At 40.4% G+C, this 13,648-nt stretch overlaps 1 protein-coding gene across 2 annotated transcripts in view; it reads right to left on the bottom strand.

Moving 5' to 3' along the window:
* The window catches only part of syt6a (synaptotagmin VIa), a 328,387-nt gene that overhangs the window by 10,498 nt on the left and 304,241 nt on the right, over positions 1–13,648 (bottom strand). For both annotated transcript variants that reach the window (XM_055166189.1, XM_055166191.1), the window contains exon 5: positions 7,501–7,621. In XM_055166189.1, the coding sequence (XP_055022164.1) occupies positions 7,501–7,621 (121 nt within the window). The remainder of the gene's footprint in view (positions 1–7,500; positions 7,622–13,648) is intronic.

The raw sequence follows: 13,648 nt of genomic DNA, 5'->3' as shown, positions 1-13,648 counted from the left end.
TTCTTTGTGGGATTGCCTCCCCACAGATCTGCCCTCTAACTTGGCTCAGCAGCATCACCTGTTTATCTTCATGGAGCTAATGCCATACTGTGGATCATTCCAGGCAAAGCAAGAACATCTCCATGGAGACAAGCAGGTGCTCAAAAGTGACATAGCGTACCTTTAAAACGGTAACACCTCTCTATACAAAACTCCCAGAGAATTTGACATTGTCACATCCTTAGTAACATCTGGATCTAAAAACTATCATTTGCCTCCACATTTGAGACGTGTCCTCAAGTAGCTCCAGAGTCAAAGTTATTCTCAAAAGAACAAGCTGTTTTATGCCTGTATTAGTCTAACCCGAGAGGCCGTAATGTGCACTAAAGTAGATTGGTGTAAACAAACTTGATGGGGGGCGCAGATAGATAGACTGAATAACAACACAAGAGGAGCTGTTTCACTGTGGATCCATCAGTGAGGATTGGGGCCCTGTGCTGTTTACTCACACACACAAGACTCTGCTCTTAATCTGCAAACAAACAAACAGAACCACTGACTAAACAAGCCAATCACACAGCTGCAGTTTGGTGAGGAAAGAATTCAAAATATGTATTCAAAATAGTGGGGAGTCTGTGGCAAAACTGTTGTTGTGTCCTTCGGCCTGTCAACCACATTACCTAATATAAAAGTGGCGTGTGTGTGTTGGTTAGAGGGACCGATGGCACATGACAGCAAGAGTAACTCCACCACCAAGTACGGAGAATGATTAAACAAACTGTAAAGCGACTAGTGTTGTCAAACGATTTTAAGAATATATCAGATTAACCAAACTATTCAAATATGATTCATCACAATTAATCTCATTGCACGCTGATTTTTGTGTTGAAATTCAAGCAAATTTGAAGCTTTAAAAAACCACCAGCAACAAATAAATATAATGCATTATTCCACAAATCAAAATGAATTATTTAAACAATAATTTATCATATTTTTCAGACTGTAAATCACACTTTTTTTCATAGTTTGGGTGTTTCTTGTGACTTATATTCCAGTGCGACTTATATATTAAAATGTTCACACTGACAGCCGTGAGAGGCTCTAGGCTTGTGTGTCAGTATCTGCTGCTGCTGTACCACTGTCACTTCACACTCTACTGCGCATGCCTCCTGCAAAAAAAGCCGCTGTCCTGCTGCAAGTAGTGAAATATTCAGCTGAAAACGGTATTCGAGCAGCAGAGAAAACGTTTGAGGTGAGAAACTTGTGAGGAATTGGAGGAAAGCGAGGATGAACACAGCTTCATGGCAAATAGGAGGATGCACCATGAAACTTTCCTGGAAGTCACTAGATGGATGGACAAAGCCTGGACTTCAGTGACAAATGAAACCATCCTGTCGGGATTCAGAAAGGCCGGAATAATTCTAACTGGAACTGATGCTGAGTCTGATGACAGCGACACAGAAGAGGAAGCGGTGCTCTGTTTACATCATGGATCTATGATTTACCTCCAGAGGTCTCGCTGAAGTGACACCGATGAAGAATTGAATGGATTTAGTGATTTGGAGTGAGATGGAGAGTTTGGTAAACTTGATCTGTTCTGTTGTTTATGTTATAATTATCTGTAGAACTGTTCATATGTGACGTTAACAGTCTGTTGTTCTCTGTTCTATTGTTATTACTGTAATTTGCCTTTCAAGATGAAATGTCGGTTCCTGGTCTCTGATTTTATAAAATACATTTCTCCAAAAAGTGCTACTTATAGTCCGGTGCGACTTATAGTCCAAAAAATACAATAAAGCCCCACTGACTATAATTTAAGTCTAGAAATTGTAATTCATAATAAATGTGAGTGACCAAATGTTCCAGGTTAATGTGCCTGACCAAACAAGAGGTTTCATTGCCGCTTGCGGGTGTAACCGTCTCTCCTGGTGACACATACAAGCTATAACAATTGGCAGAGTATCTTCCATTGTTCTGTAACAGCTTGGTGAAATATCTGACCCATATTACTCTTTTAGTGCTCACACATGACCTTCATTTTCCTCATGAAGGAGCACGCTGTTTTACTCGAGGTCTGCCTGGAGTCTTTGGTTTAATCTGCAGCACGGACAGACCTGACCAGTCAGAACCACATGCTTTGGTGAAACTTTAGTTGATCTGTAGTGTCTCCTGGATTTCAGAGGGTGTTCTACAGAATCAACAATGGAAGCACAAAACCATGACTTAAACTATGACAAAACTACGAGGTAAAAAGCAGTAATATTTTTTGTTTTGAATGTCACGAGAATTTTGGAGAGGAGATGTTTTCCGCATTTGAGGCAAGGCAAGTTTATTTGTACAGCACAATTCATACAAAAGTAATTCAAAGTGCTTTACAGAATAAGAAATACATTAAAATCATAATAAAACATAAATAATCATAAACATTAAAATTAAAAAAAGAGAGACATAAATTGGAGAGAAGAGTGCGGAATGAAAACCTTTCAGTTATTTGCACAGTTAAACAGAAATGTTTTGAGTCTGGATTTAAACAGCGTCACAGAAGAGTCTGTCTCACATGTTCAGACTGTTCCAGGTTTTAGCTGCATGAACCTGAAACGCTGACTCCCCTTGTTTAGTCGTGACTCTGGGCACCAGCAGGAGGCCGGTCCCTGAGCTCCTCAGAGTGTGAGATGTTCATATGACACTAACATGTCACAGATGGACTTTGGTGCTCGGCCATGGAGAGACTTGTACAAGCAGAGCTGCTTTAAAGTCTATTCTCTGAGGCACAGGAGCCAGTGCAGAGACCTGAGCACAGGACTTATGTGCTCGTACTTCCTAGTTCGAGTGAGGACCCGAGCTGCAGCGTTCTGGATGTTCTGGATGTTCTGGATGTTCTGGATGTTCTGGATGTTCTGGATGTTCTGCAGCGTCTCACAGCTCGTTTGGAGAGACCAGTGAGCAGAACATTACAGTATCTAACCTACTGGAGACAAACGCATGGATAAGTTTCTCCAAGTCTGCTTTAGACAGTAAACCTTTGATTTTTGCTCTGTTTTTTAGATGGTAAAAGGCTGCAGATGTTATTGATTTGATGTGGCTGTTAAAGTTCAAGTCTGAGTCCATTATTACCCCGAGATTTCTTGCCTGATTTGAAGGTTTTAGAGAGAGAGACTGGAGGTGATGCTGACACTGTCCCTTTGTTTCTGTGGACCAAACACTATGACTTCAGTCTTGTCAGAGTTTAGCTGGAGAAAGTTGTTTTGCATCCACACACTGATCTGTTGGACGCAGTGACAAAGTGAGTCCACTGGTCCATAGTCTCCTGCTGCCAGAGAGACGTAGATCTGAGTGTCATTTGAGGAACACATGCTACAAATTAGGGGCTGTGGTTGGATCACCTACAATTTGGACAGGGGTTTTTCACCTTCTTTGTCCAGTTCCAGACTCTTCTGGATTCGAACAGAATGTAGAAGAGACTGGCTGCTCAGGCAAGTGGCGCAGAGCCATAGCATGTCTCACTCCTCGCATGTCAACAGCCACTGAGCAATCTGCGCTGTCCACGTGAGGTCTGATGGACTTTATGTGTAAATGTAACCGTCTGTCAGCGCTGCTCCTGAACTCAGCGTCTCTGTCAGGTAAAGCCTCCCAGACAAACTTGTGCTTGATTGGTCAAAACAGACTGTGTGATTAATCTGCATCAATCTGTGGTTAACGTTAACTTTGACTTTGAGCATCTGGAAAAGTCTATTTTTGTCAGTAACACTTGTAATAAGAATTAGGGTTGCAACACCTTAATTATTCTTTTTAAACTTTAAGTTCATTATAAATTATGTTTTGTTAATCATTTATTAGGGCACTATGTTTTGTGAAGGAGGGTCACCTTGTTTCATTAAAGTTCACATATTACGTTATTTTCTGATCTAAGTTGTAATGTTTCCTCATTGACTTGAAAGGCGTTTAACTTTTCTGGCGGAGGGTCTGTCAAATGCTTTTATCCGTGAAGATTTTGTCGTTTTGTCTGGAATGTTCCACAGTATGGTGTTCAACCTCACTATCATCATGGAGACCAAGCCAAGCCAAGTTGCAAGTTCATTAAATTCAAATTGCTTTACCTGGAATGTTACAATGCATGAAATGATAAATCGTCTGAGCAAACATCTGGAAAAGTCTCTATTTTTGGCAGTAAAAAATCTAGTTGAATGCTGTTACCTCCTGAAAAACAGACCTGCAGTTGTGTTGTGTCCGGCGAATTTAGGCCCCATCCACACTAGTTCATATTTGAGTCGTTTTCATTGTGGATGCAGTGTTCATCCACATTAATCTGATGGAAAACGGCTCCAGAGACGGAACGATCTGGTGCCTCCAGCTCCCACAAATTCATCTGAGTATGGATCTGATGCGGCACAGTGTGGACGCCTGAAAACGTTGATAGGGCGATGTAGGAGCTCTAGTTGTGTCCTTATTGGACCACGTCACTGTGACCTGCACCTTCCACACTCTGAGCCTCCATGCTTGTCTTAAAATTCAGTGTTATGTTCAGTAACAACTGAACCTCGTCGTCGGACTACGAAAAAACTGTTTTCACACTTGCCATCTTCATCGGTTCCAAATCAGCTTCTGCAACTTCAGACACGGTGCTCCACTTCCTTGTTTTTACTGCCCATGTGATGTTGTGACTAGCGTTTCAGGCGGTTTCGTGTTACTGTGTGGAAGGGAAGACACAGAAACAATGTGTCTGGACGCAAATCCTTTCTGATACAGTGATTTGTTTCACTTTAACTTGGGTTCTTTTAAAGACAATGTAGTAAAGTGTATTTACCTTGTTGACATGTTTCGGCTGCTAACTGCAAACCATCTTCAGAACTGTCAGCGGTGTTGGTGGGGACGTGTCGTATATGAGCTGTTGTTACTTCCTGTAGGCGTGGTCAACCTGATGGACCTGGCAGGTGACTCAGACTGACCACGCCTCCCGTCGCTCGATGTTCTCTGGAGGAGGGTGTCCCAGGTGTGTGAAAGGAGGAACGCTCCGTCATCACGGTTAATGCTGCAACACCGGTGACAGTTCTGAAGATGGATTGCAGCAGCAGCCGAAACATGTCAACAAGGTAAACACACTTTACTGCATTGTCTTTAAAAAGAACCCAAGAAGTTTAAGTACATAAGAAGACAAAATGAACATCTTTGGCTTAGTGACTTGTTTCAGTGTAAACATAACCTTAAGTTCTTCTCCCAAATGGAAAATATTCAATTCTCACTCAACCTTATGATGTCATGTAGTAGTACAAGAAGTGCTCCACTGTGTTTTTAAACCCCATACACCTGCACTAGAATCATTTGGATGATTTCAGCCCTGGAATTCCCAATCTCTTCTGAACAAAAGGTAAAAAGTAACTTGAAAACTACTGCTTCATGACATCACAAGGTGGAACAGAGCATTTTGAGCTTTGGAGATGTAAATAGACTGATAATAAATGGTTACTCAAAAGTGCGTGAATGACAAAACACCACTCCAGGTCTGTTTTTCAGGAGGTAACAACACTCAAATACATTTTTTTTACTACTAAAAACAGAGACTTTTCCAGATGTTTGCTCAGACGATTTATCATTTCATGCATTGTAACATTCCAGGTAAAGCAACAAGAAATTAATGAACCTGCAACTTGGCTTGGTTTGGTCTCCATGATGATAGAAATGTTTAATACCACACTATGGAACATTCCAGACAAAGCAATAAAAACTACACGGAGAAAAGCGTTTGACGGACTCTCCACCTGAAAAATGACACAATGCACCTTTATTATTATACAATTAGAGTCGTGTTATCAGTGTTGGGAAGGCGACTTTTAAAATGTATTCCCCTACAGATTACAGATTACATACACCAAAATGTAGTTTGTAACGGAATCCATTAAATGACTTAAAGTGAGTAATGTAATCTGAATACTTTGGATTACTTGATTTGCTGTAGAGATGCAAAGAAGAGGAAATCTTCAGATGTTTTGTCTGTTAAAAGAAAATGAAAAGTCCAGTCTTTCCTTAATCATATTAAAAATATTATTGATAGAAGAGGAGGAGACACGGTCAGCGCAGCATGGGTTAGTCCTGTTAAATCCTGTTTTAGTCCTGTTTTAGACCTGGTTTAGATCTAGTTTAGACCTGGTTTAGATCTAGTTTAGACCTGGTTTAGATCTGGTTTACACCTGGTTTTAGTCCTGGTTTAGACCTGGTTTTAATCCTGGTTCAGTCCTGGTTTAGTCCTGGTTTAGACCTGGTTTTAGCCCCAGTTTAGATCTAGTTTAGACCTGGTTTAGATCTGGTTTACACCTAGTTTTAGTCCTAGTTTAGACCTGGTTTAGTCCTGGTTTAGACCTGGTTTAGTCCTGGTTTAGACCTGGTTTAGTCCTGGTTTAGACCTGGTTTAGTCCTGGTTTAGAGACCTGGTTTAGTCCTGGTTTAGATCCTGGTTTAGTCCTGGTTTAGACCTTGGTTTAGACTGGTTTAGTCCTGGTTTAGTGTTTTACCTGGTTTAGACCTGGTTTTAATCCTGGTTCAGTCCTGGTTTAGTCCTGGTTTAGACTGGTTTTAGTTTAGATCTAGTTTAGACTGGTTTAGATCTGGTTTACACCTGGTTTTAGTCCTAGTTTTAGACCTGGTTTAGTCCTGGTTTAGACCTGGTTTAGACTGGTTTAGACCTGGTTTAGTCCTGGTTAGACTGGTTTAGTCCTGGTTTAGACCTGGTTTAGTCCTGGTTTAGACCTGGTTTAGTCCTGGTTTAGACCTGGTTTAGTCCTGGTTTAGACCTGGTTTAGTCCTGGTTTAGACTCCTGTTTAGACTGTTTAGTTTAGTCCTGGTTTAGTCCTGGTTTAGACCTGTTTAGTCCTGTTTAGACCTGGTTTAGTCCTGGTTTAGACCTTGTTTTAGTCCTGGTTTAGTGTCCGGCAATGAGTGGAATTACCAAAAAAAAAAAAAAGAAAAGGGGGTTTAGCCCAGAATGTGAAAACAGGAAAATACCTCCATGTAATCCATTTACTTCAACAAAGTAACTGTAATCCAATTACCACTCACTGAAACAGTAACTGTAACCGAATACAGTTACTCATAATTTGTACTCTGATTACGTAACTCCGGTACATGTAATCTGTTACTCCCCAACACTGCCTGTTATTATAAAACAATACCCAAAACAAAATGGAGAGAGACATTTTATTACCTCTAAATGTCTCAAGAATATCCCTGGGCTTCTAAATAATGACATTCAGATCCATCGTCCTTACACTGTGCGAGCGATGTGGTACAGCGTAAGAACAGGAGAGGAGCAGGAGCCTATTAAATCAGCAGGTGGACTGTTTGCTGACACTGCGTTAATGTGGCGTGTGCGGAATCCTAATAAAGTGCTGAAATAAACATAACTCCACACACAGAGAGAGAGAGGGGAGCTCATTTTATCTGACACGCTCGCGGCCTAAATATGCAAACATTATAATTCCCCGGTGAGTCGGTGGACACGCGCCGGGCTCGTTTCTCGCACGCTGTACCTGAGTATCCGGTGATGTCCATGGCCTTCAGGTTTCTGCACTTGATGACGGTTAAAGTGAGGCGCCCGGCGGTGGGCAGGTAGCACAGAGAAAACATGATCTCGCCCAGGTCCACGCTCTCCTGGAAACAAAACAACACAAGACAGGTTTGTGTTAGATATTAGCTTGTGTAACGGAGCACTGTGTAACATTTCCTACTAGAGTTATATTTAACAAACCACACCACACCTGCACATTAACAAAAGACAAAAAAGTATTACAATTATAACCTGCAAATAGTGGACACATACAGATCAAGCAGAAGTAAACAGCAAGGCCAAAAAAGTTAATGCATCTGATATAAAAATGTATTGAACAGATACATATGTACTCTAGTTTATGAAACTGTTGACCTTTTTTCTGTACCATTTTTGGTTCTAAAGTTCCATATGTTTTAAACAGACCATGAATGAAACATGGAACAAAAATTATTTCCCAAATTTCAAAGACCTGCAAATCATGTCAATAAATGGATGTATTTCATCATATCTTGTGTTATTCCATCTTGATATGATATGATAAAAAATGTTCTTGGAAGGACTGACATATTTTATAGAAATAGTTTCCTTTCATTTTGAAGTAATATTAAAGTTTTCAGAAGAAAAAAGCGACAAATGATGTAAAATCCTGCACCTTCTACTTGTTTGCACAATTTTCCCTCCGTTACTTTTCCCTCCATTACCATGACCTTTCTTAATAAAAAAATCTCATGAGTCAAAAAGTAAGAGGTTTTTCAACCTAATCTTGTACCATATGGTAGAAAACTATATGAAGCAAATATTCAAACCAGTTTGTTAAGGATATGTAAGTGAGAACCAAGAGTTATCACTGTTTGGATTTATTGCCCAAAAAGTGCTGCATATTTCATTCCCTCCGTTACCGACATGAGTTTTTTAAATTTTTTGTCAACAACTTGAAAGAATATCACAGGTTTAACTTGACCCTGTTGGAGTGTAACTCTTTCCTACATTCTGATACTTTACTTATTTCAATAGTCCCTCTAGTTTCTGAATAAGAGACATTTGAATGTCAAAAATCTGCCCCTGTTTCCCTCCGTTACCACTTGACTGGACCCACATTATTCTCATTCTCAGTATATGGTCATGCTCTGTCACTGAGCTGTAGAGGCTGCATTAGCACTGACTCATAACTGGTGCAGGTGCTGGGGTTTAGGGAGTATCAGAGAAAGTCTTTTTAGATTGAATCTGTTACATGTTGCCCTGTGGAAGCTGTAATTTTGCAATGTTTCAACTGCTGCCATGATATTGAACTTTATCTCTTTCCCCCTTGGACGCCTACAAGGAACAACTCATACATATATGACTAGGGCTGCTCATAGAACATAACTGCATAAAAGAAAACAGACTTCCACGAGTGATTATAAATGATTTTCACACTCATGAACTTAATTGAAACACAGACATATTTAGTATCTCTGGAAACCTTAGACTCTGAACTCTCCATTTCTGGATGTTTAAATATGATTCAACTCATTTACAGGTTTATAACAGCTCACAGAAAATGAGAGTTTACCTGGTCAGGTGCAAAATCGAAAATGAAAAACTACATTCAGCATCTGACATATGCATGTTCTGAAAAAATGTTAAAAATATATTTGTCTAAGTATTTAAACAGATTTCATATCACCAGATACATTATAACCAAGTGTGCACCTGTTTTGACCTGTTGTTCACCTGTGTGGACCTAATTTGCTTTTTCCATTTAACTTATTCAACTCATTTAACTTATTATAATATAATAATATAATAATAAAACTCTTCCCTGTCAGTGTGTGTCCAGTATCTTGGTTACTTTCTCGTGCGCAGAGCTCCACATAAGTGTTTGTTTCTGTAGTGATTCTGTCATACATCTCATCTTGGAAAAAAAGACTGAAATATTTCAAAGTACTCGCCTGAGCAACACCCAGATTTCGGGGCAATTTTGGTTCATAATCGAGTATATAGTCCCGGATAGTTTGTTTGAATATCACAGGACTCCACACAGACGCATCAGCGACATTCTCACCTTCCTAAGTTTCACTCTCTGAAAGTCCGTCGATGTCACTGTTTTCCACTTTATAATCAACTTCATCCTCACTTTGAAATCTATAAAAGTCACTTGCTCTAAACGTATCCATAAAATACGTCCACTCCTCATTATTTCTAAAACTGTGCGCTGCCATCTTTCTATTGCACGTGTTTAGTGTTGTGTTTTTTCCGGAAGCTACAATCGTCACTACTTCTGCTTGTGCTTTACAGAATAAGAAATACATGAAAATCACAACAAAAACAAATCAAAACATAAATAATCATCATAAAATTATTGATTAAAATAAAAAAACAGAGAGAGACATTATCTACATTAACTAGAGAGAAGAGTGCGAAATGAAACCTTTCAGTCATATGCACAGTTAAACAGAACCATTTTGAGCCTGGATTTAAACAGCGTCAAAGCAGAGGTCTGTCTCACATCTTCAGGAAGACTTTTCCAGGTTTTAGCTGCGCGAACCAATGCCTCTGAGTGTAGTTTAACTTTGGATGCACACGACCATTCCCCCTTTGAACTGGTTAATAAGTTACCAAGTGATTAGATCACGCAACACCAATCACACATCACCAACAAAGCGACCACTGTTCTTTAGCTGATGCTTATTTCATCATTTTGATTGCAACAAGACCACGTGAGTGCTACTTTAACTCAGAACTCTCAAACTCCAGTCTTTAATATCAATTACGCCACTTTCCTTTACTTACTCTAGCAGCCCAGATGATAGCCTTACATGAGACACATTCTGCTGACGCCTTCTTCTCTCTGTGGAGATGTTTGTTTTGTTTTTTTCCCATGTTCCATGTGTGAGTGAGTGATTGATGTAGCGTCACTTGTGTCAGTCTACACCAGAGCAGCTGTTCTTACTCTACTGTCAAATCACTTTATAAGACTTATGCATTTTTATCTTCTTTATAGGTGCACTGTGTAACTTTTCAGCCAGTTACTTCTCTCCAGTAAGGAAATACAAAATAGATAAGTTTAATACCATACCATGGAACATTCTATGAAAAGCACAACTGTAAAGACAACTTAGGTTTTCACTTACTATTCATTCATTGGGTGAAATTCTTATTTGTTAACAATATCTTTTGTGTCTGGTCCTTTATATGTAAGTGGCATTATTATTTAGGCCATATCAGCCTGTTCGTTGCGTCCTCTCCGGACGCACGGGGGATTTAAGGGGAGAGGGACACGTGCAAAGGGTGTGACGTCACACGCCAGCTTGGACGCCTGCCAGGAGCTGTCTGTGCCGTGGAACCACCATATATTGGAATATATCGCTGTATCTTGCGGATTATCGTGTTTTCCATTCGTGTGGGAATCGTACTTCGCCACGGGAGCTGCTGGACTGAGCGTCAGACCCGGAGCGCGGGTGGCGTGAGTAACACCGCAAACTCTTCAAACTCACGTCACGCTGCCGCGCAGCGGGGGGGAAAAGACTTCGGGAACTTTTTGGGGGAAAGTCGCTCGGGACGATTATGGTGAAGGGTGGTGGACTAATAACGGGCTGCCTTTTGTTGTTTTCTTGCACTGTGATTTGGGATTTGGGTTTTGTGTTGGGGTTTTGGGGATTGGGTGCGCTCGAGCGCGGGGTGGTGTTTGGTGTTTATTAGTTAATGTGGCCATTCTCGTATGTGTCTGGCAATGTCAATAAAAGACGGATAGGCCAAAAGCACTTTATTTTTTGCATGTCTTTATTTCACCCCGCTGACGTGAATGGATCCTCCCGCGTCCTAAATTTTGCGTTGTAGCTTTTCGTTTGTCGTGAACAGGTGAATTGTTACACAACATCTTCACGAAGAAGCAGGTAGCGCCAGAAAGTGACATGGTGCATGACAGTATATGACAATGTTTACACTGAAGGTTTGTGAAGAGAGCATTTTTAGAGAGTTCCTAACATACCTTGTAACAGATTTTTCCCCCTGTTAAACATGCACTATGTAACTATTTGGTTGGGGATCAATCACCTGCTTGTTTCTATGGATATGTCATTGCTCTGCCTGAAATGTTCCACAGTATGACATTAAACAGCTCTCTCTTACATTTATTCAATTACAGGTGTTTTTTTTTTTAGCTCAAAAATACCAAGAAAAACAGACATTCTGACTGTGAGCGGTGTCGCCTCTCCACAGAATTGACTTCTAACTTAGTCTGATTTGGTCTTCATGAAGATAGAAAGGTTTAATACCACACTGTAAATCATTCCGGACAAAGCAATAACATCTCCAGACAAGCGTTTGACAAACCCTCACCGAAAAAGTTACACAATGCCCCTTAAGGTCATTCTGTCCGCTGTGTGCTGTCTGCTTCGAATGAGAAAGTGTAAATCGGGACGAGGGGGCTTTTTACTCTCACGCACCTGGGATACTGTCCTGAGGAAGTGGGACTGCAGATGGCGGTATGAGAACAAACTCTTGGTCTGAAAAATGAACCTATTAACACGAGAAAGCACCACTACAAAACCCTGCTCTGGCCTATGAATGTTGTGAAACACATTCAGATTTTCATGTTTTTAAGACAGTATGAATCACGTTTACAAGGATTTACAATAAATAAGACGTACCGTAAAAATATGAGCTCATGATATACTTACATAACAGCCCAGTTTTGAGTTTAATATTGCTCAAATCCTTATTTATGGTCTGTAGACTTTTTGTTTATAGATTTTCTCCTGCCCCACTCGAGCTGAGGTCTGCTGACGCGAAACCACATTTAACACACTGATGTTTTATTGGCCTTTGTCGCTCGTGCAATAAATTTCAGTTAGTCACGGCTCAGGATTCCTAAACTGTACCTGCCTGAAATGCATCGGGGTTAGCAATGTTCATTTGGTGGGTTTAAAAATAGAGGCAGTGGAGTAAATAATGTAGCAGTGAAAGTGAAAGTGAAACTAAAGCGATTTCTGTGGTGAAGTCAAATGAAAATCAATGAGAGTGACACAACCACAGATTACTGAGCTGCTGTTCTTGGAAAACAGATCAGCGGAGGTCTTGTTTTGTAAGGATACAGTTCATTACCTACTACTGTATTTTCCGGACCATGAGTCGCTCCGGAGTATAAATCACACCAGCCAAAAAATGTGTAATGAAGAAGAAAAAAAACATATATACACTAGACTATAAGTTGCACTTTTTGAGGGAAATTTATTTGATAAAATCAGAGACCAGGAACCAACATTTTGTGCTGAAAGTCAAGTTCTAGTAATAACAATAGAAGAGAGAACAACAGACTGTTAATGTCACATATGAAACAGTTCTTCAGATAAATATAACATAAACAATAGAACAGAACACGTTTACCAAACTCTCCATCTCACTGTGAGAAGAATCCCTCAGTCGTCCTGGTAGAATTCACAGCGAGGAGAAAATTCAGTTTGTCGACTGGACAAAAGTTAGTTTGTTTGAAGACGTTTCGCAGCTCATCCAAGCTGCTTCTTCAGTTCTGGTCAAAAATGGATTCTGCCATTTTTGTTAAGAAAGAGAATCCTTCTCTAAACAGAAATGGAGGACTCAGACACCATCTAACTCCTATTTACAACTCCGTCCTCAAACCTACATCAAAACAAACACGAGAACAACAGGTGTAGCCAGGTCAGGTCCAGAGGTGTGGAAGCTCCATTATGGCCATGAATTGTTTGGCTAATTAGACCCCACACCCTGTACAGGTCAATAGACATAACTAACAAACAGAAACTGTAAACAAGTAGGTGTGTTAGTTTCAGTTACTTAGCTCCTCCCTGCAGATATAAGGAAGTGTCCACCAGCGTCTGACCAGAACTGAAGAAGCAGCTTGGATGAGCTGCGAAATCTTCAAACAAAACTAACTTTTGTCCAGTCAACAAACTGAATTTTTCCATCCACTCCGAATCACTAAATCCACTGAATTCTTCATCCTCTGTGTCACTTCTGAGCAACTCCATGACCTCTAGAGGTAAACAGAGCGCCGCTTCCTCTTCTGTGTAGCTGTCGTCAGACTCAGCATCAGTTCCAGTTAGAATTATTCTGGCCTTCCTGAATCCCGACAGGATGGTTTCGTTTGTCACGGAAGTCCAGGCTTTGTC

Source organism: Boleophthalmus pectinirostris, unplaced genomic scaffold (assembly GCF_026225935.1).
Source record: "Boleophthalmus pectinirostris isolate CB_2022bp ecotype Guang Dong unplaced genomic scaffold, ASM2622593v1 HiC_scaffold_8, whole genome shotgun sequence".
NCBI lineage: Eukaryota > Metazoa > Chordata > Actinopteri > Gobiiformes > Gobiidae > Boleophthalmus > Boleophthalmus pectinirostris.
This window is presented reverse-complemented; position numbering and strand designations above follow the sequence as displayed.